The following is a 24,917-nucleotide window of genomic DNA, read 5'->3' as shown; positions in this document are numbered from 1 at the left end:
TTCCAACAAGCTCACTCCTAATTGGTTGGTAGTGGTTGCCATAGAAACCATGACTGCTCACCAACGGCATCTGGTTCCAATCCCGTGGCGGAAAAAATGGCCACTAAATTGGCGTGATTTGGTTGGAGCCACACATGCCCAACGTGAGTCTGGAATACCTGCAGTGGCTAATAGGTGATGTTGGGAAAAGTTTAGACGCCCCCACCCCCAAATTATTTGACTTGAGTGGTAAAACAAGAAAAGAAAAAAACACGCCACACACCAATGTCTTCACTTAGAAATGTAATACAAATATGATCACAAGTCTGGGTTCGTTAACTTTGTTAGTCCTCGATTCTCTTCTTCATACAAGTGATTTTGTTCTTTAAACATTTCTATACAGCTGAAACACAAAACACAAACAAGTTCTTCTGTGGGTCAGACAATCAAATGCAAGCGTTACATCCGAACAAACATGTCCACCAAAGATCGAACACGTCGACAAGAAACCACAACTGAAAAACGTGACGCCCGATCGTTTTCCACAGCAGCCGCGTGAAACCAAACATCAGCAATCCTGGGATGGGGGGAGGAAGTGTGACTTTTTCACACAAGATACTTTACTTTCATAGAAAGAAAGGAATTTTTTATTTACTTTTAGTTATAAGATAAATCTACTATAAACTTTCTAAAGAACAAACAAGCGGAACAGAAGAGGTTCTAAAGCAGCCAGTTGTGCTTGGTTTTCAAACTTTTATCGCGTGCAGAGCGTCTCCTCAGGTTCTGCCTAAGATCAGATCCACACATGAACCTTTTGGTGGCGCTTCCTGGAATGAGTCAAGTATTGCCTGTTAACCACCAAACAACCGATTCTCTTCCTCCAGAAAAAACACAAACGACGTTCTGACAATGAAGCTGCAACGCGACCTTCAAACTTTGCACCGTCCCAAATAAAATATTTGTTTTTTCGTACAGTTTGCACCCAGACCCCTCACAATCGCTGCTCATAGGAACAGATTTACCTTAAAGTGATGTGACAGAAACTGACATAAATGCTCCGTTAAACATTAGCAGGAGTTCTGCAGCTCAGACAAAGTGCATTTGAAGGTTCTCACTGAGAAACACACACACAACCCGACAGCAGGAGAACTTGGCGCTCGCATCCGAGCGCACCAACCGCATCCCATGATCCTCCTGGGGCTTCCTTCAGACATCCGTGTCTGCGTTAAAGCTGCAGGTGCGAGGGCGAGCGCGGGGAAGTGCGCGTGCCGCACAGTTTCACTGTCAAAGGAAGCAGCTTTCGTTGGAGAAAAAAATTAAATGTGCGAGGCCCGAGAGTTATTGATAAGTGCATGTTAATGATCAGCGATCAGTTTGAAAACGTCGATCGGATTCTTTTTCAAACAAACAAAAGAATTACAATGAAAATCAATAAGTTAAACGCAGACGGCTCGCTCTTCAAACGGCGGTTTGCGCCTTTAGCTGCTTCTTCTGATCAGCAGGTCACCGCTGAGGGTGAACTTCATTCAGGTACTGTAGGGAGAGCAGGTGAGACTCTGAACACCAACCAGAGCGAGGCGGACAGAGGAGCTTTGACGTCTGTTCTGCTACAGGAAGCAAAGGAAACGGGACGTTTTCTGGGACCTTCCTTCTGCCTGGTGTTCAGCGTCCCTCCAGCTCGTATTTTCACCTTGAATGCTACTTTTATTTACACTTTTGTGCCTGGGAAATGTGATCGATGTTCTACCTGGATGCTCAGAGTCCATCCATGCATCTTCAGCCTCCCTGACAGGAACGCTTTGATTTGAGGAGGAGAAGGTTGGAAGTCTTGGTGCAGCATTATGCCGATCATCTCCACTGATGAGCATTTGTTGGTGCTGATGGATGAGACCCTGTTTGTGTACCAAAGTGCTGTGCGTTCCGGTCCATGCGTGTCCCAAAGACGCACCGGGTGCAGTGGGGTTCTCTCGCCGGACGGCGTCCGTGAAGATCAGAGCAGGTCGTCGGGGTTGATCTCCGGCAGAGGCTGTCTCCAGTAACAGAAGGAGCTGAACTCTGGCATCAAGAAGGCTTCGTTCTGTTCTTTACTCAGCAGAGGAAACACGTGCTCCACCAGCTCGCTGAGCCGCCCGTAACTGTCGAAACGAAAAAGCAAATGTATAAAATCAGGTAACGGGAGGTTTTGTGCGGTGAGCACGACAAACCCACTTACGAGGACTTGTTGCCCTTGGTCTGCTCCTGGATCAGCTCTCCTTTGGGGTTAACCGTGAAGATCCGGCACACAGGAACTCCCACCTCCTTGTAGGCGAAAACATCCTGGATGGAGACGAGGATCATGTTTCATTCTTGCTCATTTGTTGTTGTTTTTTACATTTTAGATTACATCAAAACATTTCTGCTCAACTTCACAAACAAATAGAGAATCTGTAAATTATTCTCTGCTAATGATGAGGTAATGCTCTCATCCATAATGCACACAGAGAGCGCATTAGTGACTTCGCTAACCACAGACTTCCTGTTTGTGTTCAGCCCGCTGCACATCGCCGTCATGTTCCTAAACAAATGTTTCTGTTGGCAAAACGTCTCTTCTTTGGCGAGCAGCAGAGTTCTGCTCCGTGTTTGCACAGCTGAAGATGGGATGCTGTGCCCAACTGGAGATCCGTGTCCCAGCAGGGAACGTCGGATCCAGTTCAGCCCAGGACTCCGATCACACGATTGTGTCCGATAGCTGAGGTGACACCACGACCTTCCTGGAAATCCAGAGCGCATCCAGTTTCCGAGCTCACCGAGGCTTAAAAAAGAAAAGGAGAACCTTCTAAACTCACATTGGTTCTGTTCCCGAAAGCAGCGTAGAACGGCCGCTTGTTATGCTGGAACAGGTTCTTGATGTCTGTAAGGCATTCAATCTTGAAGATCTCTGGTTTCTTCTCAATCACCTCCCTAAAATAACAAAGCTTCATTAGCAGAATGCAAAAAGGAATTAAGAAAAACCCATTTAAGTTTGCAACCGAGTGCTTTACTGAATCCTTCAGGCGTTAGTTTGACCGAAGCAGCTAAAAACAAAGCGTCACTTTACAGAAATCATCCCCAAACCAAGAAACAGGAAGGGAAAAGGTTTCTGGCAACAGGTTTTATTGAAATAACACTTCATTCATCAAAGAGATCTCAAGTTTTCTCCATGAGGAGCACAATGCTTCTAGTTCAGAGCTGACATCTCAATTTAACAAAATTCAGCCTCAAACTGATTTTTAGCTGAAAAACATGAATTTGTCCGACTTTATTCAGACAAACATTTCAAAACGTTTCATTTGGTGGAACAAGCGGTGGAATTTAATGCAGTTTAAATGTATTTAGGGGAATTTCAACTACAGAAAAGGAGTTTAGCACAAACCAATAAGCTCATCATGACAATAAAAAGCATTTTTTAGTGGCTTTAAATTAATTAGGGCTACTATATTTGTTTTTTAGGATTAAATTATGCTTTTTTTAGCTGTAATTAATTAGTTTTTCTATTAACTAGATGTAAATTCTTTGTCTTTTTATTGAATAATGAACTGAACAATTTTAATTTTATTGTACATGTGAGAATCACAAATACAGCACCCATCCATCCATCCATCCATCCATCCATCCATCCATCCATCCATCCATCCATTTATTCATCCATCCATCCATAAGCCGCTTATACTGCATCCAGAATTGTAGATCTGCAGAAACGGAGAGTCCTGGGCTCCAAAATGATCTTCATTTAGAAAATCAGTATAGATTGATTAAACCTATAGATCTTTTTTTCCACAAAAAGAAGTTAATCTTCTTCTTTAGGGAAGTAAGTTTTTAATGCAAGAATTCATCACTTTAGTGATGAAAGCTTCACCTTAGTTATGTCAAAAAGGTCTTTTGCAACCAAAATAAAACTTCTTTGAAACAGAAGTTTGAACAAACAAATATCTTATGGAATAAAATGTGACAAAGTATTTCTGTAAAAATTCAGCCCAGGATTCAGGACTTTTACAGGTAACAAATGTGAAAATGTACGAGGAGAGGACAACGACATGAAGCAGGTGAGACGAAGAGGATTTGATGGACATGACGGGGTTCGACAAGGTCCTATACCTGTGGAACGCAGAGAAAAGGCTGCTGGGGGACAGCATGAGAGGCCCCCGCGGAAGGATGATGCCCCCATCGTTGACCCAATGCAGGTAACCTCTGGTCATGTCGGCCATGCCGATGGCCCGCGCAGAGCAGTAGAGGAACTTGTAACCATTCCTGTGGATACGGACAGTGGTGATCATCATCATCATCATCATCATCATCATCATCCTCTTCTTCCTGACAGCAGCCGGCTGTGAGAAATCTGCTCAATAGGAAAATCCGTTTAGCTGCAAACAAAATCATTTTCTAATCTGAGCGTCTGAGTCATCACAAGCGCCGTCTTGTAATACTTGTGTCAAATCCAGTTCATGATGTTCATTTGTGTAATGTGATTCAGTCATGGTTGAGTCACTCATCAGATGACAACACAACTCCCCTCCAGGCCAGCTGGGAACCGAAGGTCGGCACTCCCAAACCCGCTTCCTCGTCCATCACTGTCGGGTCACTTACTCAGCCACGGAGTGGTACAGCTTGGCGATGCCTTGGTGGGTCCAGTCTTTCCCCAACTGCGGAAGGATCTGTCCAAACACGTCCGACCTGAAATGAGCAGAAAGACGAGGTCAATTATGTTTGATATCTCCCAGACAGTTCAGAAGGGGGCGAATAAAGCCTAAAATATATGGGATATAAATATAGAATAACGTAGGTCTTTTTCCACTAATGAGGATTAGTAACCCTTAGGGAGGCTGAGGTCTCTTAATGGTAAAGAATGAAGCGTAAAGGGACTCATTATAGTCTGTAGTTTAAGGTCACAGAGACAGTAAGGTAGAGCTGACCTGGACCTGGCTGAGGCTGAACCTCACAAACGGATCAGAAGAAGGATCCAACTAGCGTCACGATGAATTGGTATTTTCATAATTACACCACGTTATGTATGTATGCAGCAAATATGTAAGGGTTAATGGCCGACGAAGCGTGCATTATCAGAAATTAACGCACGATGTGAAAGCCTGAACCGTCCGTCGGTTTTTCTGATAAAGCACACTTTGAAGGCCATTAACCCAGTCATACCATGATCACAAAAGAAATAAATATTAAACCAGTTTTTAGTTCTTTATTCGTATTATTTTTTTGGTTTGGATCGCTTTTTCCACAAAAAGCGGACTGATATTGAACATTTAAGCTATGTGACCGGAACTTCTTTTTTAGGCGTGCGCTGTGGCGTATCACTTTTTAATGCACACCCAGCAGCCAATCAGAATCGAGTATTCACCCGTACCATGGTATAACCGCTCTTTGAGTAGAAGTGAAGCGAGTCAAAACCCTCCGAGGGAGGTAGAAACACCATCTAGATAAAAGAAATCCAGCCAAACAAGGAAGTATTTTTTTAATCAACTTTCTACGATCATTTAAATGACCTTTCCCAACCTTTCAGCTAGGAGTTTACAAGCATGATGACTGCAGAAAAGGTTACTGCAGTGGCGGTTTTTCTAAAGACGCCTCATCAACGCCGACATTTGAGACCTGATATTTGCTTCAGAGTGGAACCACAGACAGGGAGACATTTCCAATAAAAAAGTGTTGAAGTAACTTTCATTATTACGAAAAGCGACTGAAAACACTGCTGTGCTGCTCAGGCTGTCATCTCTGGATTGTTGTGATCCTCGTTTCTTCACATTTAAATAAAGATCAGGTACAGCATAAATGCTCAGGAACAGCAAAAAAAAACATTACTTACTACGGATAAAAGTATCTTTTGTTAGTTTTATAAAAAAAAAAAAAAAGCTAGCTCAAAAATTAAACTTCTAAAAGAAGATAACCCTCAGCGGAGCATACTTGGTGATGGTGCCGTCGATGTCGGATATGATGACTCGGTCGTCCCAGTTCCACAGGTAGATGGTTCCTTCGCAGCGACAGGTGCCCTGGTACTGTGTGGTGATGCTGAACGTCACGTCATTCGGCCCCTCCTTCAGCTTCAGGTTGGCCTGAAAACACGAAAAACAAAACATATGTGAGGGAAGGGTTCAAGGTGAACAGAAATGCAGCAGTGCTCTGCAAAAATGATGAAGAACACGTTGATCCATAGTGACCCCTAGTGGTCAGAAGCAGGAAAAACGTGCAGACTGTCGAATCTGAACGGTTATGAACAAAAACAGCATAAAACAGTTGCTTTGATGGGGATTTAAAGCTTACGATCTGCTCAGAGGAAAGGCGCAGAGACTTCCTGTATGTGTGCACGCCGGCGTGGAGCTGACCATCCGCAGCCTGCAGCCGCTCTTGACAGGACACGGCGCTCACCTCCTTCGCCTCCTCATCACTGGATGTGTCTCCCGCTTTGGAGCTACACAGCCAAGCAGGTCAAACCACACATTTATTTTAAAAAACAAAACAAACAAACACTGAAACTTCACTTAATCTGTGCAATGTTGGCTTGAATATAGAAAATATTGACTGATATTATGAAACTGGGAGGCTTGTCATCACGTACGGTAAGTCCAGTTTCTCCTGAGGTACGGAGGCTCCTTCATCCATCGACTGACACTCCTCCTTTGCTTCAAGCTTTGTCTCCGACTGACAGAAAAATTATTCACAGGAAAACTAAATCAAGTAGGAAAACACTGACTCTATAGCATTAAAAAAACAACTATGACTTCTGAATGTAACAGCAGGGCCAAAGTAAACTTTAAGCCCTAAAAAACACAAGAGTTATTAAAGAATAAAACACGTATCCACATATTGATGAACCTTCAAAGTTATTCTTTTTAGCCTTTTTTAATGTAAAAATGTCCTGTTTATTGTAAATAAATATTTATACAAACCCAGATTCTATAAAACCAAAGATGCATTTAAGATATAATGCATTCCAAAGCTGTAATCAAACAATGCTGAACTGAATTAAACTGTCAGTTTGTGAATTCAAATGAAACCGTTTTAGTATTTTTGCAGTGGTCCATCTCGAGTACAGTTATAATAAAAAGGACTAAAGACAGGAAGACGCACCTGTTTGATTGTACTGTCTGCCCGCTTTCGCCAGAACCACCAGCGGCCCGACTTCTTTGGCATTTTTTCCTTCACCCAAGCCTCCTCTGTAGCCTAACAACACAAGAACTCCAGTTAGTTCTCAGGAACACAACAAAAAAAAATCCAATACAAGAAAATAACCCAGTACCTTTGGTAAATTCTTCTGAAATGCTTGAAGACTTAAGATCAGTGGTGCAGCGAGCGTCCAGTTATAATATCTAAGACAACAGATATTAGTTAAAGCAGCAATAACTGTGCACATGTGGATCTTTAAAGCACTGCAAAGTCTTTACAAACCGGTTTCCGATCTTTACCACCAGGTTGGGATTATCGATAATTGCTGGATTCTCAGCAAATTCGTGATATGTGATGATATGCTCCATAAATCTCTCTGCAAAAATAAGTTAAAGATAAAAAGTTTGGATCAAATAAAAGTAATGAAAACAACACGGACGGGATGTTTTAGTATCGATGTTTCATATGATGCGTCACTATTTATCTCCTGGATTAAGGATGATTAGCATCGTTCAGTTGTACCTTTTGATATTTCAGCGTTTTCCGACAGACCGCCACACAGAGACAAGGTGACGTCAGGAAGGTCGCCGGCTGAGTCGGACATACATTCGGTCCCGCTGTCGGCGGCGGCGCTGCCCACAGACTGAGGAGACTGTGAACCAGAGCAGATCTCCGAGTCCATCCAATGTTTGTTTGCTGCTTCAGACTCACTGGTGCCAAAAGAAAAGATGTTTTTCAGTTTTACCCGAGTACAAGATGTTTTATTTATTCAAACGTGTCAAGCAGACTCTTGCAGACGCAAACCTCTTGGGAAAATAGCGCGCAGCCACGTCAGGTTCAAGCACATTCAGGTCATCCAGGTAGATGTCCTCTGGCCCTTGGTGCTGACTCCTTTTTGGGACTCCTGAAACCACAGGAGCATGGTGTTTGGGCGCAGTAGGAAACAGCGGCGAGCACGTCGGCAGCAAATATGCACGGCACCTTTCTTCTTCGAGGGCGAATCGGTCAGTGGGTTGTTTGCAGGAGTGGACGTCGCCACACTGGGCGGGAGGATGCTGAGGGACTCTGTGGGGGTCACGGGACTCAGAGAGGAGGTGGTGCTGAGCGCTGAGAGCTGACCCTCGGGCGTTACAGCAGCGGTCGGGGTGCGCGGCTCAGGTCTGACTACGGTGCACACGGGTGAGTCGCCGTCTTCCCTTTCCGTCTCTGCATCTTTCTCCATGGCCTCCGAGCTCAGGATGACACGGAAGTGGGTGCTGTCCGACGGCGTGATGGTCACCGTTTTTATAGATTCTTGCCTTTCTTTCTTGGTGATCTGTTTGTTTGGAAAACAAAAGTTAACGTAACATTTATAATAGAAAGAAAACTACTATAAGCACTGGAGTCAACATTTGGAGCCCATTACGTCTCCCACTGCATGTAAATACAGAAGAGTGGCTGTTATGTGGGGTCAAAGTTCACTTCAAGTGAATGAAAAACAAGATATTAAACATGGAAAAGGGTGGAAAATCTAAAAACTGTTTTATACTCAAAAGTACATTTGAAAGAAATATAGAATATAGAAAAAACATTTGTACATTTGAATAAAACATTTAAGACGTACAGAAAATTGAAACTGTTGCTGTGTGACATCAAATGTTTATTAGTAACAGCGGCTGTTTGGTTTGTTCAATTTTTATTTGTTTCTCTTCCTCAGTTTCAATACAGAATTGAGATGATTTTGCGTGGGGGCGGGGCTTTGACCCTATTGGCTTCTGGGACGTGATTGACATTGAGGGACATAGGTTTTTGGTGATGTCCTTTCCGCTCCAGAACGGCGTGTTGTTGGCGCCACCTGTGTCCTCTGATGACGTCCTCAGAGGAGGGATGACGCAGCCATTTGTTGTATTTTTTGATTCCAATTTCCTTTTCTCTTCATGAAATTTTCAATATTTATTTTTAGTTTAAAACTGTTTTCGAATTTCTTTCTTCATTTTTAATCTGGTTTTTCATTCACTTTAAGCTGGTTTGACCCCAAACTGGTCCATGAAAACACTTAACATTAAAAATGATCCAATGTTTAATCAACAGATGGCGCTATAAGCTACAAGTTCCAACCATGGTGGGAGACTGTTGCAAATTCATTATTTAAACTGAAGAAATGCTGAACTACTAAGCTGTTCACAAACTATAAATGAATCGGTGAGAAGAAGGGAACAGCTGAGCTGCTTTATAAATAATAATTTAAATTTAAAACGAGTCAGACTTCATCTACATTTGAGTTATTATGCTGGCTAGTCAAAATCTTACCAATCAAATGTACTTTTATGATTCTTACCCTGGTTGTTTCTGGAAATTCCCCCCAGGTCCACTGCATGTGGGACTCTGCTCTGAGTAACGTCTCTGAAGGCCTCATCACCAGCTCAGAGTCACTTTGTGGAGAGAAGGCCTGAGACAAGCCAGGACTGAAATACAGAAAAACAGACAGAAAAACAGTCAAAACTAGCAGGAGCTGCATTTCTGCAGGGTTGAATGCTAGAATGCTGAACGAAAATGAAACTCAGAGGGTAATCATTGGCAAAAAAAAAGAAAAGAAAAAATGATCAAAGTTGACCCAAAAAAAAGTCCAAAAAAGTGAAAAAAGCACAATAACAAAAAAAAAAGATATTTTTGTGAAAAAGGCCAGCGCCGGGTCTCAAACCCACGAGCTTCTGCACCACAGAAAGAAGCAAAGGTTTTCAAGGATTTCCCATGTATTTTAAAAAATCCTGAAAATCCGGGAATATCTTGAAAAGTTCAAGGATTTGCAGGACCAAAAGTCATAGCTGGAAAAAGCTGAACATTTGAATAGCTGAATGGTTAAAATGGATGAAAATTTAAGCGACAAAATTGGTGGAAGATACTATAATAAAGAAATAGAAACAGGAAAACAATGGTTGAAGGCTTTATTTAGCCTCTAACTGAAAGAGCTGCCGTTTGTCGTACACACCCTTCACGCGCCGGCCATTCCCCGTCAGATAACGGGTAATCACCGAGGTTGTGCCGGGCTGCAGGTAACTTTGGGTCGATGCCAGGCACCGCGTTGTCTGACGGTGACCTACATCCGTAATGGGGAAAATACAAAACTGTAATTTAACGACAATGAAATCAACTCGTTAGCAGCACGTCTTCAACTTAAAACCCACCTGGAAATATGTGCAGCAGTTTCTTCATCAGAACTCAGGTCCATCTCAAAGATCTCCTCGTTTTGGCCAGAGGACGCGGCGGCGGCGGTGGCGGCAGCAGCAGCAGCAGCGTTACCAGTGGAGACAGAAACTGGAGGGGTCAGTTCCTCTCTGCGAGGGTCTCCTTTGTGCTTCTTTCTCCGTCTTTTCTTCTTTTTTGAGGCCAGCGTGCTGGGAGCAGGAGACTCGGGTGGGTCTTCTGGGTCACCGGGGTCATCTTGCATCTTTTTCGCTGCCCTGCTCTCCACCTCAGAGATCCAGAACATGTGACTCTCAGTGGGAATGGGGGAGGTGGCCAAGTGCGCGGGGATAATCTGCTGAAATGAGGGTTCAGTGAGATTAAAACTATTTTAAATTAGAGAAGACACAGCAGGAGCTAAATTCTGAGCAGTAGCTGTCAGCAGTCATAGCTTTAAATAAAGGTTGAACCATTTACCTTTATTATTGCAGTAGAAATTGTGATGTTTTAAAAGATTAGTTCATTTACAGATAAATAAATAAAAAATTCTAAAATAAATTAATTTGGATCAAAATCTGAAGGAAGTGTCAGAAATCCCACTTCCTGTTGAAACATGGCGGTTTAACCGGATATGCTTACGTTCGTCTGTTCAGTTTCCTGGACAAAGAAAGCCTCTCCGTTGTCCCCCAGCTTCATATGTAGATCCACGGGTTCTCCGTTCACTTCAATATCAATCTGAAAACAACATTTACAGAAAAAAATCAGTTTCCTCACATCCTTTAACTTGCTTCAAACACATGAACCTTTTTTTTTTTGAATGGCAGCAGGTAGAAAATGGGTCTGCTCAACAGATCAGTGTTTGGGCTTGAATAGGGGGAAAATAACAGGTAGATAACGAGAAATGTTGCTGTAAATGAGGGCAAAAAGTGAAACCAATAACATGTCAGAAGGACTGCTGGTACCACATGCTCCACCTTTGTTCTACGAGTTCTTTAAGGGTCACTGGGATGATTTAGGCTTGGAAGGAATGAGCTACAGCTGTCCAAAGTGATGCATGACAGCTGTACTGCGGTATTTACTATTTACTTGCATTCAAATATGATCCGATATCAACAAGCCTCTTTATCTGATCATTTATCAATCTAAATCTAACTTTTCTTTCATCTGAACCAGATTAATCTTTGTTTTGGGCTTAGGTTTTACAAATCAAATGTGGTGAAACATGGAATGACATGTAGATAAGATTTCTGATAAAGATAGAGATTTAGGTTGATCTCTTCAGGTCTCTGCAGACTTAACTGAAACGCCGTTTGAGTTATTCAAGCTTTGTCCGGAGAGCCGGAGCTTCTCAGAGTGAAATAAAAAACCACGTCACGTCCAGCAGAGACTACAGACGGAAGACTTTAACTCACAAATGCTCAGCAAGATCAAACCCAACCATCCATATTCATTTGTGGAAGATGTCCACCACAAACATCTCTGTTTTTACCAATTTGATTGACATAATTTTTCGTCTGCAATGTGCTTTGTCTGCCGTCCCTCTCTGGATGTAATTACAGACCTCTGGGTTGCCATGGAAATCTGGTGTCCTTAACCGGGACTTTCCAGGCCCTGCTATTAATGAGGCAGAATAATGAAGAACCCTCTTCATTCACTTGCAACAAGTGACTGAATTGTTGATTTTCCACCAGCATTCTTTATCACTGCATGGTTTATTTTTTAAGAGCAAAATATGCATATTCGGTCTGTCAAACCATGGAATATAGAGGTCATTGTCGCCAGACTGACTTAAACTTCCAAAAAGAACTGAAAAGAAAAAAAAGGACTAATTGTTATTGATGAAACATTTTTAGATCAAAACGCCTTTTGTTTGCTTCCTAAAGACAGACCTATGTACCTAAGACGAAGTGTCTGCAGGTCAAAAACATTGCTCACATGTTTGGTTACCTATAGATATGAAGCAGTTAATCTAAGCTGTGATAATGGGGACACGTGTTTCACTGTTACACAAGAGCTATTTTTGAGGGCCTCTCGCTTTTCCCCGCCCTCCCACACATTCAAGTTGTAGAGCTGTTGCCATGGAAACCAGCCCTTCATTCCTCCGTTTTCAGCCGTTCAACATTCTGGGTTGCTGCTGAACTAGTTTTAGTCCACCAGTCTTCAACAAACATAGGAGAAGTTGTTGTTTTTTTTGACAAATGGATAAGGATTTCTGAATTAGCTGGTAAAAGAGCTGGTCATCTCTTTTAGCTGTTAACGACCCAGGTGGAACTGGTTTGGTTTGTTTGGGTTACAAAACACTGCCGTAGATGGATGGAAGAATAAACCTGAGACCACCATTCTTATTCAGAGAAGGTTCATCCGTCTTGACAAAGATGGCTTCTTTCACTCCTCGCTCAAACCATCCTTCCTCTCTGGCTAGAATTTGGACTTCACTGTCCTGGAACGAGTGGTTTGTGGACTTCAGGTGGTGGTTTCTGCAGACTCAGGTCCACTTGGGTTGGCTCTGCAATGTTGGTAAAGCCTCTACACAAGCGGCTTTATCCAAGAAACCATCCAGTTTCAGGTCTGACTCCCCCCCCCATGAGCGCATATATACCAGTTTTTTTACCAGATAATTCAGAATTGACAAAGCCTCTTGGATAGTCCAGATGACAGCCCCTAAACCTACTACTATAATAAAAAAATACTGTAACAAACAAAAAAAACCAAAGTGAGATGACATGACAAAAACTAATGAGTTTAAACGTTAAAACGTAAAAAAACTAAATAAAAATGAAAGAAACTGAGAATCTACACCATAAACCAAAATTAAGGGACAAACAACCCGTCACCCTCTTGGGGGATGGAGCGAGCTGACAGGTATGTTCAGCATAACATGCATATTCTAAATTCTCTCATTTGTTTTGAAACAATCCGAGTTCTTTCTTTATTTAATTAAATTTTGAATGTGCATCCAGAGACAAACACCATTGATTTGCTGCTTCTGCCAAACTGAAAAGGCAAAGCCTGTGTGCTGCAGAAACATGCTTTTCTCAAGAGAGGTCAGCCCTAAAAACAGCATGACTGCTCCTCAGCCAGAACTAATTAGACCGTCTCTTTAGGGCTATTTACAGCAGTAACAATTATTGCTGTTGAACAGTAACCCACATATCAGCTTCTTTGGAGAAAAATGTCCCCCAAGTGAGTCATAGACTGTTATCTTAACACCAAAGATTTAATCGTTGTCTATGTCTACACTGCGGCATTGTGGGGAATTCTGTCTTCATCAATCCATGTAAAAGAATTTTTGCTGAAAAGACTTATATAGAAAATATCAAACAGGACACGAAATCTAGATATTAATAATGTTCAATCCTAGCTGCATTTGTCCCCTAAAAGTCTTTCTGAAGGAAACTCATCTGCCACTATTTATTTAACAACACAGCCAGTGTAATGGAGTAGAATTCATTCATCTTCTTCCGTTCATGGGGGCTGCTGGAGCCTATCCCGACCACTTGTGGGCGAAGGTAGGGGGCACCCTGGACAGGTCGCCAGTCTGTCACAGGGCCACACATATCACACACTCATGCGCTCTCACATTCATACCTATGGACAATTTGGAGTGACCAATTAACCCATGAAGCATGTTTTTGGATGTCCCAGGAGAAAGCCCACGCCTGCACGGGGAGAACGTGCAAACTCCACACAGAAAGGTCCCCCCTTTCTGATGTTCTGTTCCAGGTCCCCCAACCAGGGGCCTTCTTGCTGTGAGGCAAGAGCGCTAACCACTGCGCCACCGTGCAGCCATAATGTAGTAGCACATAATTTCCAACAGTAAAAACATTATCCAAATGTGTTCATTCTTTGATGTGTTCAATCTCCTCTCATTAACGTTCCTCAATGTTTAGAAGAAGAAGCTTTTTCTAAGCATTCCTACAGCTTTATGTTTAAAGTCTGAACTAAAAATACAATCCTTTCCTGTTTAAACTTGGTGAAGTTGGTGTCCGTTTGTGTCCTGATTATGTAAACATGACTATATCAAGACATTCCATTCTTTATACGAGTTCCCATTGGACAATAAATATTGTCACTTTAATATAAAAATAGTGAGAAAAGGAAGAAAACCTGCATTTGCACATGCAACATGTTTTTTAGACTCCACAAGGAGACAGAATGAGTCTATAGTCAAATTAAACGGATATAAAAAGGGGTAATAGTGATATGGAGTCAGTCATTAAAGTAGTCGTGCAAGTTAAAAAAATGAAAATGGAACTTACCACTTTTTCTTTGGAGCGCAGAACCCCCAACTTTCCAAAGCGCACATGGAAGGGGGAGCACTGAAAGGTGCCGTCTCTCTGACGAACGACCACGACATCGATGCAGCCTGACAGCGTCGCCTGATTTATGCCCTTGTACAGTTCTTTGACAGTCACCAGGACCTGACCCGCCAGCTGTCCCACGTAGTTCATGGTGTCTGTCTGCAGGCACAAAAAAAAGGGGATGAATCAAATGTGGAAGAAAAACAAATCCAGATTAGACCAGAATAATCTGCTTTGATCAGTAATAATTTCAATAGTATTTTATTCAAAACAATTACTAGTACCTTATTGGAATACCTAACTTTCAGTTAATTTAAAAAATACTTTTTATTAAAGACGACATATGAGGTGCAGGTAACTTGTGGCCAAATATCACAAAGAAATAAAATAAAAAAGTCTACTTCATGCTCTACATTTAGTCATCCATTTATGTGGTTATCACATTAGGTACCAAATGCAAAAAAGACCACAATAAAAAAAAATGAAGATATGAGAGAAAAGTGAAGTAGAAAGTGAACAATTAGCATTTCTAAATGATTATACGCTTTTTATAAACTTTCTTCCTGACGTACATTTACTGTACACTATCCTGTTTAAGCAACATTAGAATACAGAGGAGAATTTGCAACAACTAAACAAAAAGTCACTGTCCTGCTGTACAGGAAAAAGCTCAAGTTCCTGCTTTTATTTAAAGCTTACAGCAGGAGGTGCCCTTTGTTTTGATACATTTGCACATCACTGTTACCAAAAACCTTTAGTATGAACTATTGATGGTGGAAGAAAATAAAAAAAAGATCTGTACGTACATCAAGATAAAACCTGAGATTAGTTCTTTTGACCGCTTTGCAGAAGCAGATGTGAAATGAAGTGTCCCCAGCAGCATGGTGGGTTTTGTAACCACTCACTGTCTAAACAAAACCTTGGCTTGATTGGATCAGGGACTATTTTAGTAGGGCAGGTAAACAAAGGATCCAGCTCCAGCAAACTTTATGCAACCTCAACGTTCCCATCTCACATGAATCTTTGATGTGAAACAATAACTGGGGCCCTGTGACTACATATGTGGACACTTGTACAACCATGTAGTGGTGTCAGAAGAGTACAGCACAGAGACAGTTCAAAATGGCAAAGAACAGAAAAGAAAAAACCCTCAGCTCCTCCAAACCCATAGCTCTACAAGGTAAGAAGCAAAAACTTATTTCACAGCTTGTTCTTGTTTAAATTTGTATAATAGCATTGTAACTTTTTCGCTAATTTGATAAAAAATAAGTAGATGTAAAGATCCAGTAAGCTGCTAAACATGATGTGCACATATGTGAAAAATGGGACATATCTTGGTTGAAAAATCCTGCTAGGATAAATGCCCCCAGGAAAGGCAGGTGTAAATCAGTTTACAGCCAATTCTGGTTCAGACAAATGCTGTAGGTTTTCTAAAATTAATAAAAAATTAAGTGCACACGTAAATTACATGGCTTCTTGAATTACTTTATTTACGGAGCATCTTTTTCTACAAGGAGTACTGACGTTACTGGACCTAAATGATGAAAGCAAGTCGGACATGGAAAATGTTTCTGACATTGATGAAGCTGTAATGGATGCTGATTATGAACTCCAACCACAAGAGCAAGGAAGCAGTGAAGATTATAGTAGTGGTGATGAAGACCCCATTCCACAGCAGGGGATGTAAACGTCTCAGTGGTGGATATAATTGTTGCCAAAACACATTCGATGTCTGTTTATTTTAGGTAGTCAGGGCTAGGTTAGGGTTAGGAGAGGCAGGAAAACCCATCGACACAGCACCATTCAGCGTTTTAGCAAAATTCTAATTTGCAACACTTAATGACAGATTAATTGACAGGTGTAGGTTCATTCTATGCCAGTCCCCACACTCCCCGACGTTCTCATCAAACTCAGCAGATTTAAGCCGACTTTTCCAACGACGGCCTTGAACGGCCAACATCAGCACCAGGCCCTCATGAACGATCCAGTGAAGGTGATTGTTATTGTAGGTAAATCTTCAAATTTCATATATATGTCCACTCAGATTTAACTGTGAATGTGTGTTTGCTTTACAATAACTATTATTTGTATTCATATTTTGGTTTTCCAGGACGTGGAATGTGCTGGAGGGTACTCCATTGACCCCAAACATGGTGGAGTGTGACCATGAGGACAAAACAGAGCACAAAAGAAATACCTGGACCCTGCTAAAATATTCTGAACAATATATTGATAAAGAGTTGATGAAGATGATTTCTGATTGCTCCAATGCCATGTCACTGTGACCAGGAGTGGGGAACTACTCAACACATCAGTAAATGAGGTCTACAATCGTTTTGGTGGCTCTTTTTTTGATGCCCTGTTTCTGATGATCAAAAATGAGGCTGCACTGGTCCAAAGCCCTGAGATACACTGCCGTCACTGACAGATTCGTGCAGGGCAAATTCTCCAAACTTAGGAAAGAAAATTGTTGTGTTCAGTGTGGAAATAAAGATTTTTATCCTCCATTACACAATGGTAACTTCATTGTATTTTCTAGAAATTTAGACCTGGTGTGCACACACATGCACAACATTTTTTCTCTAAAAGTACACAATTTCAATACTTAGTTTTTATACTAAACAGGTTTCAATAAGCCCAGACAACTAAGAGAATTAATAAAGGCATATCAAATAATAGCTCAGGACCAAGGAGATTAATAGCCTACCATAAAAATGTATTAGCAAGCATGTTTAATCACAATTATACAATGTTACAGTAGAATCATAATACAGGTACAAAGTTATCCACCTGTAGGGCAGCAATGTTGACCAAAGTACAACAAAAAGAGAAAAATCTAAATCTAAAAACTAAAAAGCAATTAGAAATACTCCTTTATCATAAACATGCCCATTCCAGACTTGATTTGTTGTTGTGTCTGACCAAATCACAACACAACAACTACATCCTTTCACAATAAAGACTTGATTGGAGTCATTGAACAGATCTGTTATGAGTCCCTTTTGTTGAGGCTCCAACCACGAGTCTTAGCAACAACAGTTCAATCTACCTTCAAATCCAAGGATGAGGTCTTCCATGATTTATGCAAAATCCAAAAAGTCTGTCAATTCAGACTCACCAGGGACCAGGACGACCTCAAAGACGAGGACTCATCCTGCTCACTGTTGTCTGTGTTGTCCTCGGTGTTGCTTTCCCTGAGCTCCCAGTTTCTCCAGGATCTCTGCCTCTTCATCACTGAGCCTTACCCTCCTCAGGACACCGCAAAGGGAGCAAACATGTCTGCCCTTAGACTTTGAAAATAACCTTCTTCCCCCATCTTCAATCAAATTTCAAATAAGGCTCCACCTTTAAACAAACCTTACAGGGGTTAAACCAGCTATGCTATCTGGAACAAGCAGCAGTACTGCAACGCCATAAACTTTGCCATCCTTCCTCCAAGTTATTCTCTACAAAAGGTGCACTAAAGATCATCCAGTGATTTGACGGGGCACTCAGAATCCAGCCAATGAGAGGACACAACTACAGTGGCAGTACGGCGCTGATAAGAAACAGCTATTTCATGTGAGCAGAAGTGCCGTGTTTTCTCTGATAAGAGAAATGTGAAGAAAACGTTCAGGAAGAAGTTCTTGCACCATCTGTCACATTTACAGTACAATCAATACTGCATGTTTGTGAGCATAAAAAACTGTGTGAGCAGTAAATGACACAGAGATTCTGGGGTCGGACTGGACTTTGCCTTGTTTTGACTTGCTTGCGCTGTTCTGTTTTACCTGCCTGACATTTCACATGTGATTCCAAAACAGGAGGACGTAAAAAACCCCAACAATCATGGGAACAATTACATAACTTAATCAAGCTTTTAAACATGCTGTTCCATACTGTGATAAGACACAACAGTACCAGAGTAGTGTGAAATGCTAACAACACTGTTTTCAAATTCTCCTTAATCTGGTCTGCAGAAACTGCCAGACTCTTTTCTCATCTTTTAGAACTTTTGAAAACCACAGATTCTTAGAAAATATATAAAAAATACACCATAATCTGTCAATCTGTTCCATTTAAAGTCACACCTACTTTAGCTCTGGAACTGTCTTTAACATTTCATTAACTAAATTTAGTTTTTAAGTCTATGGTCCCAAGGAAGCCCAAAAGTTTATTGTGGAGGCCTCTACACATCTTCGTGTTTCTAATATTCGATCTTATCATACAACTGAATTTTAGATCATGATATGTGACTTCACTTTACACCGGCTGATCAATGCATTACCTGGTGTAATATCTAAGGCGTTAGATTAACTATTGTTGGCCTATTTGAAAGCAAAGTTTCATGAAATGTGCTTCACTAAAATAAACATGCCTTCTCTGATGGTGACTGTATCAATGCTGCTCAAACAGGACACTGAATTTTTTATTTCAGCTTTTAAGATTGTCAACACATTCTCTTCCAAGCTCTGTCCATGTCCAGCAGTTTTGCTGCTTACGACTTAAGATGACCTTTTTTTTGGCAAGATGTCAATCAAAAACCTCCAAAAGTACTTTAGTTTTTTTTAACAATAAAAGCTTCAATATCTGATCTACAAATTGTTCTAAATGCTTTTTTATTGATTAAAACATCAGACCACATCTGAGAATAAGCCTGTGCAAATCTGTCAAACCAGATTCTGAAGTGAAAGTCATCCCAGGTAAAAAAAAAAACAACAGATCTTTGGTGATGTATGACTAATAAGAGAACTGTTTAAGTAAATTTGAACTATGAACATCAATGAATGTAGGAGGAGTTAGGTTGACTTTCCTTCTAAATGAGCGGACACTGACAAGCACTAAGCAGATAAGAAAATTCAAATATGCGACCCACATTTCATTCCACAGAAGAAAACAGTAAAAAAGTAGATGTTTAATCTAAAATCCTATGACATTCAAATAGAAAATGGGAAACTATATTTTTAGTCTAATTTCGAAGCCTTTTATAAAATTTAAAATAAGTGCAACCGGCTCTCTTAAGAGAACACACTGCTAAATTACTTAATTTGACAAATCTAATACACCGACATAGATATTAAACAGTTTTGTCCAGAAAAAGAATTTATTAAAATAGCAGGTAACCCAACAATACATTTGATCTTCTGCATACAATTACTAAATACAAAAATAAATGATAAACTAATAGTTTCACACTGCTGGTCCTCAGCTTTAAACAATCATGTATGTGTAATTGAACTAGTTTGTGTGTTGGTTAGTAGTTTAAAGTGTTAAAAGGCAAATTTTATCATAGCAGACTTTTAAAAATTGTTGTTAAAGTTAAAATAAATGCAAAACTTAAATTTTAAATTAAATTATTTTTAATTTGGTGAGGTTGGTTAAAGCGATCTTAACTGCTCTGTCACATTTTGTTCTTTTTATTGGAATGGTAAAAGTTGATACTTACACAACGCTTTACTGCCTTCTTAGTAGACTCAAAGCGCTTTACTGCACCACAGTTCCATTCACAAACATTCCTCCCTCTTATCGTGGCTCCAACACTGGCACCAACCTTTAACCACCAGGAGCAACGTAGGATTCACTGTCTTGCTCAAGGACACTTGGTTACATGGGCAGACAGAGCAGGACCAAACCTGGGATCTACCAGATGCTGACCGCCCCACTTCTGCCCCACAGCCACTCAAATATGCACCAATCTGTTTGTCATTTCTGTGTTTTGAATATAGATTTATTTTTAGAAAAAGGAAAAAAAAAAAGAAGATATAACAAGTCATGTATGGGTTGTGTCTAAATTCACTATATAGTGAATATATATATATATAATACATAGAGCGTTTGGCATTTTGTAGCGGTCCGAATCAACAATTCCAAAATCGAGAGCCCCAGAAATCTTGGTTAAACATCAGTGTACATTGATGCTCACCACATTGGCAAACATAGACCACAATGCATTGCGTGAACAAATTTATTTTATGGGAAAAAAAAATTATATATACATATTTATAAACCATCCAAGTTTTCATCATCACAACACAGCGGATTCGTAAATGGTCTTCGTTAAATGTTCGCATTAATTCTGTGTTTACATAGGAAAATCAATTACGTCATATTAGGAGTTACATTAAAAAAATGAGGTAGTGTTCATCATGGTGTCCGAAATGCTTTTTGAATTTCACAGCACGAGATAGTGAGTCCCACACTTTAAAGTATTTTAGTAGTTAGGGACTAGGAAGGGAATTTGGACACAGCCAGGGGAGAAGTTCTTGCCCCATCTGCCACATTTACCATGGGGGAACCCACAGGGGTGCCCTCCATGGCCCCAGCAGGAGAAAAAGTATTATGGACACGCCAGTGTGTCCGACGCCGAAACTGAAGAAATGAATGCGCGAATATAGGAGCGAACCACAGCTGTGTTTGTTTTTGGACCAGCAAGTCTTTCCCGCCGAACGCAAGCGGACGACAATTGTGGAGGCAAACCGAGACATTAAGAGCAAAACGAAATGAATGGACGCTAGCCTCGGCTAGCCCTCAGCTAGCTCTCCGGTTTGACACGGTGACGGACCGTGAAGCGGCGTCCGCCACCCGCCGCGCTCCAAAAACGACAGCGTTTGTTCAAAAAACCATTAACTGAATGGACACGCAAACTGAAACATTTATCTGTAATTCCGAATTAAATTTAAAGGATCGCTATCCTGCCAGCACGTAAGCTAGCGTTAGCTTAATAAGCTAGCGTGGATTCAAATGTGTACATTTCCACGTAGGCGCGTTCCAATTATGAGCTTAAAGCCGTTTTTCCACGCTCCGTCCGTGTCCTCACCTTTCGGTTCCGTCAGCGGGGGGCTGCTGATAAAGTGTCCTATAGCGCCTTCTCCATGCCGCTGCCCGTCACAGTCCGCTTAGGCGCCCTGACGTGTCCCTTCCTGGACCACCGTGACCGGCTGGTAGAGCTCCGGCTGCCAGCTCAAGTTGACAGAGAGCCGAACTGCGGCGGCGCAGTCACGCAGGCGCTCGCGCCTCAGGTTGGGGTTGTACGCGTGCGGACGGACACGCCGCCTCGGGGACTTTCACCTCATCCAGTCCGTAAAATCGAAAGGATTGCGACAGAACTGGCTCCCGAACAAACACAAAAGCTTTCTTTGGAAACGGAAATAACTGACTTTTTAATTTTAACGAGAAAATATGTGGCACGTGCAAACAAACAACAGATAGGTGTAAATATAAATGTCAAAAGTAGGGGAGGTCTAGAAACTTTCACACTTATGAGATATATTTTTTCAATAAACAAGCAAATAAACATTATTTGGTTTAATTTAACTGTCATTTGACCAGTGGCGGTTTCTACACTAACTGACTCCCTGGGCGAGGAACCCACCAGACACACAATTTGACAACATCCTTTTGTGTTCCCTATTTATATTTGGCCATTTTACACACAAAAAAATGCATGAATTTTATATACACGTACTACAGAGGTGTCCAACTCAGTCACACCCGGGGTCTGAATCCAAAACACGCTTTCGGCCAAACAAAATAAACATGTATTAAACACACTAAAGCTAAACTTAACTTTATAAACATATATATGAACAATAACAGACAGGCATATTAATCCAGAATAGATCAAGTTAAACCTTAAACAACATATAACATTTAGATTTTTCCATAAAAACATAATCTGTTAAAATTATGCCTATATGATTATGCTACAAACAAAGTCTGGACATATTAATAATAATTTCTTTGCTCTTTTGTCATTTTATTTTAGAACTGGACTCCTGGCATCATTTTTAGCAACAACTTCATTTCTGCTTGATGTGTGACGTCCTGTGTGTGTCTTTGTGAAACGTATCAGAGTTTTTTTTGTTTGTTTTTTTAAACCTGTTATTGTGAATATCATATTTACGTCTTATAAACATTAAAAACTAAATCATAGAACTCATCACTGGGATTAATACAAGAATATTCGGCATTTTCCTAATTTTGTGCAACACCAACAGTAAAAATCCTCCAAAAAACTATTGTTTATTCATGATCTCAAAATGCGCCGCTGTTTTACTGCCTGCATTACCTGCTGTCTTTATGTTAAATAGGCTACTGACACCAACTAAACGACAGGCAGAAGTAAAAAATGCATCTATTTGAAAAATAAAGACGTAATAAAAATGTCTACAATAGTAAACTAATAATGGCATTATTAGCACAAACTCAGTAATCTAAGGACCTACCATGACAAAGGTGGATAAAGGTGGAAAGATTTCATGTAATTTATGGACACCAGTGAAGATCACAAATCATTGAAGAAAAAAGGTTCAGAGCACTGTCTAGTGGGTCTAGATGACCCAACTCCCAACGTTAACGTGCCTTGGAGGCATTTTCCCAGTGATGCACAAGGAGTTAGGAAACGATGGATTGAAATCCCTGGGAGAAGTTTAAACTTGTTGCTGGTACTAACAAGGATTCTGTTCAAAATTCAAGATTTTGGTCTCTTCACGGGGTCAGAGGTCAACGAAACCAAACTTTACCTGGTGGCACGTGTGTGAGTTTTTTACGAAGATCGCCAAATTTCCCGCTTTGGCACAAGACGGTCGACAAGCCATAGGTTGTGTGGCCATCCCACAATAATTTCAAAACCTTCTTTGGATCCCCCGACAAGTGTGCTTTGGGATTTTAATTTTTTGAGCCAAATAATAAATTTAACCTCCCCCCCTTTAAATGATTTTGATGTCATTATTTTTTGAGGGGCTGGAAACATTTTTTCTGCCCAGAGGGGCAGAAAAAAGCAAGAATAGTGAAAAGTATCTGGTGGACCCGCGGTCCAGGACACTCTGGGAGTATGGGTGAAACGGATCTATGGATCTAATTCCCAAACCTTCCTTCTCTCCTCGCCTTGATCTGCGGAGCGACCGCAGAAGCTAAGTGGAAAGATGAGCAAGAAGACAAGCAGGAACACAGAGCGCTCAAAGGAACGGCACGTTGCTATGGAAACGCGTTCAGGATGCAACGCTGCAGGATGAGTGAAGCTCAGGCTCATTTGCTTTCCAGCTCTGCTCCTCCGCATGGCTTCAGAACAACTGGATCTTTCCAGCATTCGCTTCCTCTTCTACAGATCAAAAATGAATACATGCATGTTTTCGTGAGAGCATCTCTGCTATTTCAGAAGCACGGACACACCCGAGGGTCAAGCCTGCTTCTTCTAGAGTTTTCTTTTCTAAAATCCTTAGTGTTTTTTCTGATGTTTCAACCATTCTGGTCCCCAAACATTCAGTGTTGACAGGAGATTCCTGTAGTCGATTTATGAAATATTGACAATTCCCCCCAACGAAAATGGTGTTTTTGCTGTTTTAACAAATTCTTCTCCACCCCATCCTGATGCATCCACCTGCTGACCGATAGATCCATCAACGTCTTTGTTTTTCTCGTCTGAGCTGGAATCTGGATCTAAAGTGTACGGCTGGATAGATCTGCTACTGCTGCAATTTTTTCTGCACAACTCAGAGATTAATTTTTGATGAACTCCAGAAACTATGTCCCAGAAAACAACAGTTGTTTTTTTTTGCCTAAAATCATCATAAGCATAATTAAAAGACCAATGGGAAAACTTTATAAATAGGTCCAAAGTAGTAGTAGTCTAAAATTAGTAAATCCCCAAAAAGTTCAAAGTTTAGCAAACTAGATGATAGAAATATCAACGATCCTTCCTGTTTGCCAATAGGAATGGCATATGCCAAACCAAACAGTAGTACTTGAAGTTAACTTTAAGTATAAATATAGCAAGGATACTACTATAGACCCCTAACGTAGGAAGTACACCGAGTACTTCAGACTAGATAGGATCCTTCTGAGTTTACAATATATAGTGAATAAAAACTAAACTGCCTCACTTGTAGTAATGACTTTTTGTGTGAAAAATGAGTGGAATCCGACAAATAAATAAATAGCTTGTTGTCCAATTCTTTGAGAAAGAAACATTTTCATATTTTTTGTTGCTTTTATGATTAAAGTTAGAGCCGTACAACGAGAAAGGTCTTTAAAAAAAGAAGCAGCAGCAGTGTCAAAAGAGAAGTGCCTGCAGGTGAAAACAGCGTGTTGGACTTGTTCCTCCCACTTCAGATGAAGTGCTGCAGGATAGCTTATCATGTTTTCCTTCCACTCTACCTGAAGCGCTGCATTCCTCTTTTGCAGCGTTCTTTCCATAAAGGAAAACAAAATCTGTTCCAGTTATACCTGACTTTTCTAAACTGAAAACTAATGAAAGGAATGCAATTTTTGTCGTTTTGCCCCTTAAGTTGTTGAAATAACTCAACAGAAGAAGAAACCTATAACGGCACAAAATTCTGTTTCTTGCTCACTTTCAGCCTTTTCTTCCTA

The 24,917-nt window shown here is 40.9% G+C and overlaps 1 protein-coding gene and 1 long non-coding RNA gene across 6 annotated transcripts; one reads left to right on the top strand and one right to left on the bottom strand.

Annotated features, from left to right (window-relative positions):
* Positions 1-269: 269 nt before the first annotated feature.
* On the bottom strand, positions 270-21,736 carry lpin2 (lipin 2). Of its 4 annotated transcripts, none has more exons than XM_011487071.4 (20): positions 21,367-21,736; positions 14,529-14,729; positions 10,909-11,004; positions 10,272-10,624; positions 10,076-10,183; positions 9,425-9,551; positions 8,089-8,422; positions 7,912-8,011; positions 7,630-7,817; positions 7,390-7,483; positions 7,241-7,310; positions 7,072-7,164; positions 6,560-6,642; positions 6,265-6,412; positions 5,908-6,056; positions 4,582-4,668; positions 4,093-4,245; positions 2,805-2,919; positions 2,192-2,295; positions 270-2,114 (listed from the first exon to the last, which is right to left on the bottom strand). In XM_011487071.4, the coding sequence occupies exons 2-20, from the start codon at positions 14,718-14,720 to the stop codon at positions 1,970-1,972; spliced, it is 2,739 nt and encodes a 912-aa protein (XP_011485373.1). In that variant the 5' UTR covers positions 14,721-14,729; positions 21,367-21,736; the 3' UTR covers positions 270-1,969. The 4 variants fall into 4 exon arrangements, with proteins under 4 accessions (XP_011485373.1, XP_011485372.1, XP_011485370.1 ...); XM_011487070.4 differs by having other exon boundaries at positions 10,272-10,627; positions 21,367-21,691; XM_011487068.4 differs by lacking the exon at positions 21,367-21,736 and adding an exon at positions 17,689-18,015 and having other exon boundaries at positions 10,272-10,627.
* LOC105356286 (uncharacterized) lies at positions 15,439-16,904 on the top strand. Of its 2 annotated transcripts, none has more exons than XR_013650571.1 (3): positions 15,439-15,750; positions 16,085-16,575; positions 16,681-16,904. It is a non-coding gene; the product is annotated as an uncharacterized LOC105356286 (long non-coding RNA). The 2 variants fall into 2 exon arrangements; XR_002292246.3 differs by having other exon boundaries at positions 15,447-15,750; positions 16,429-16,575.
* Positions 21,737-24,917: the final 3,181 nt, after the last annotated feature.

This window comes from Oryzias latipes, chromosome 17 (assembly GCF_053564925.1).
Source record: "Oryzias latipes strain Hd-rR chromosome 17, Olatipes_Hd-rR_3.1".
Taxonomy (NCBI): domain Eukaryota; kingdom Metazoa; phylum Chordata; class Actinopteri; order Beloniformes; family Adrianichthyidae; genus Oryzias; species Oryzias latipes.
The sequence above is the reverse complement of the archived record's forward strand: the minus strand, read 5'-3'. Positions and strand labels throughout refer to the sequence as shown.

Excerpts from the sequence above, each read along its gene's own strand:
- lpin2 (XM_011487068.4), bottom strand. The coding sequence starts at position 17,802 with ATGAAGAGGCAGAGATCCTGGAGAAACTGGGAGCTCAGGGAAAGCAAC. Across the intron at positions 10,184-10,271 it reads ACTGCTGCACATATTTCCAG|GTCACCGTCAGACAACGCGG; the intron begins GTGGGTTTTAAG and ends TTACGGATGTAG. Across the intron at positions 8,423-9,424 it reads AATTTCCAGAAACAACCAGG|ATCACCAAGAAAGAAAGGCA; the intron begins GTAAGAATCATA and ends CCAAACAAACAG.